Source organism: Aphanomyces astaci, assembly GCF_000520075.1.
Source record: "Aphanomyces astaci strain APO3 unplaced genomic scaffold supercont1.346, whole genome shotgun sequence".
Taxonomy (NCBI): domain Eukaryota; phylum Oomycota; class Saprolegniomycetes; order Saprolegniales; family Verrucalvaceae; genus Aphanomyces; species Aphanomyces astaci.
In genome coordinates, this window is record NW_009798609.1 from 1 (window position 1) to 2,099 (window position 2,099).

Sequence of the window (2,099 nt, forward strand, 5' to 3'; positions counted from 1 at the left end):
CAAGTCGAGTGCACTTGTTGCTGTGTGGGCAAACCTGCGTGTAGTTGCAATTGCACATGTGAATGCCACGCCGCTGACAGCGACTCCTCCTATGATAATGATGAAGAAGGGGCCAAGACAGACAGTGCCGACATCCCGCCCTCTTCTGTATGTACAACATTGGCTTCCTATCTGTGTTTCTCATGGGTGAGACAAATAGGAGGACCCACGCCCGGATGCCGACGCCGTCCTCCGCGACCGCTGGGTCACCACACACCAATCAACTACACACCAATCACGCCCGGACCTGTCGACGTTTCAACTGCTGGAAGCCGTCCACGGTGCCACGCCCACCAACTCGTGGGCTGGCGGCGACCACACGTCGTTTGTGAGTGCACTAGCGGCACTGGACAGCACCCAGCCGCTGCCCCTTCCCCCCTCCGCCCCATCCGCCGCCTCTCTTCCCCCCGACCACGTCCATGCCCTGTTGTACCAGTGTCGGCTCGTACAAAATGCGTTTCAAAGCCCCCTCGACGAACCATCTCCGGCGTTGGTATCGCTAGTACACCACGCTCTATCAGCAGAAGACCAAACCAGGGAAGATCGAGACGCTGGAGACGCTCAACGGCTGCCCCGCCACGGCGCCGTACTTTTCGCTCTACTTTACATCGCCATTGACCAATCTGGCTGCTATCGACACAGCGCCGTCCACGTTGGACATGGCGGCGCTTCTGTCGTCGGTGGAACGCGTGCCATGCCTTGTGGACGTCCAAGCCGCCGTGCTGTGGCAGGACCTACACCACGGCCCGTTCCCTCAGTTCTTCATGTCCAACTTCCCCCATATCCCGCTGCTGCAACTGCCCACAAAGCGATTCGTCAAGTTGGATGCCTCCATGGCCACGCTGTCCCAGCTTCAGGACACCACGTCCGCTCCGCAAGCCCACAAAGTTGCCACAAGTTATGTGTCGTTATACGTGCTATCACATGGAAGGGTCCCGTGGAGTGACCTTCCCCACGCGTTCGAGTGTGTTCTGTCCACGGTCGATCTACACGTACGCCCTTGGTTTGTGCTGCAAGTGCTGCAGTAAGTAAGTATGTCCCGGCTGTGTTTTGGAAGGTGCTGGCTCCGCCGGTTCTCTTGGCGCTGGGGAAAACAGTGTCGCATGTCCATCGCGCACTGGCCAACGCAACCACGACCAGTGTCTCAGATCGGGTGCTGTTGGGGCAGCTGGGCCAAGTACTCGAGATTTCCCCAGATCTCTTTGCCACTCTGGACAACACTCACAAGGACGACAAAGTAGAAGAAGCGATAGCCAAGCCACCATGTCCATCAGTTCCACTAAGCTTACCCGCCCCTTGCTTCCCGGTACACCCGCCAGGCAAGGACGTACCCCCGTTGAAGAGCCATCAACTGTCGGCCAACCAGCCAGCCAATCACATCTCTACCCCACACGACAAGATGGACAAGTGCCAAGATGTAGTCGAGCACATTCGAAAGCATTCGTTTGGGGTTGGCCTGCCTGGCTCGAGTGACACCCGCGCCTTCTTACGCGTACAGCAAGATCGACTAGAACGAGCGTTGCAGCGCCTGAGTGCCGAATTGTACTCGACGTCGACGCACTTTGTACTCGAGTTGCTCCAGAACGCCGACGACAACGCGTACGCCCCACACGTGGCGCCGTGTGCCGAGTTTGTCGTGCGCGACGACGCGATCTCGTTCTTCTGCAATGAAATCGGCTTCCAAGCGTCGCACGTTCGCGCACTGTGTGACGTCGGCGCGTCGACGAAATCGGTGGGTATGATTGGTCAAAAGGGCATCGGGTTCAAGTCTGTGTTTGCCGTGTCCGACTGCCCTGAAATACATAGCAACGGGTACCATGTGCACTTTGACGCCCGCGCCCGAGCCGGTACGTCGCGTTCGTAAGCAACTTGCTTGGATATATATATATATATTGTGCTTTCGAGTGAAATTTCATTGTGTTGTGGTTTCTCGTTGGAATTTAAATCGATTTGATTGGCTACCTCAGATGAGCTCAAAATTATTAGCCAATCAAAACCTTCTCAATGAAATTCAACCAATCAGATCGATTGTGGATCGGTTTGGTCGGCGCGATTCGATT

At 56.2% G+C, this 2,099-nt stretch overlaps 1 protein-coding gene across 1 annotated transcript; it reads left to right on the plus strand.

Moving 5' to 3' along the window:
- Positions 1-44: 44 nt before the first annotated feature.
- H257_19087 (hypothetical protein) lies at positions 45-1,903 on the plus strand (the record flags this gene model as incomplete). The annotated part of the gene is made up of 4 exons (XM_009848237.1): positions 45-147; positions 200-532; positions 564-1,031; positions 1,097-1,903. Coding segments are annotated over 4 exons (1,711 nt in total), but the record flags the coding sequence as incomplete, so codon positions are not given.
- Between the last annotated feature and the right edge of the window lie 196 nt (positions 1,904-2,099).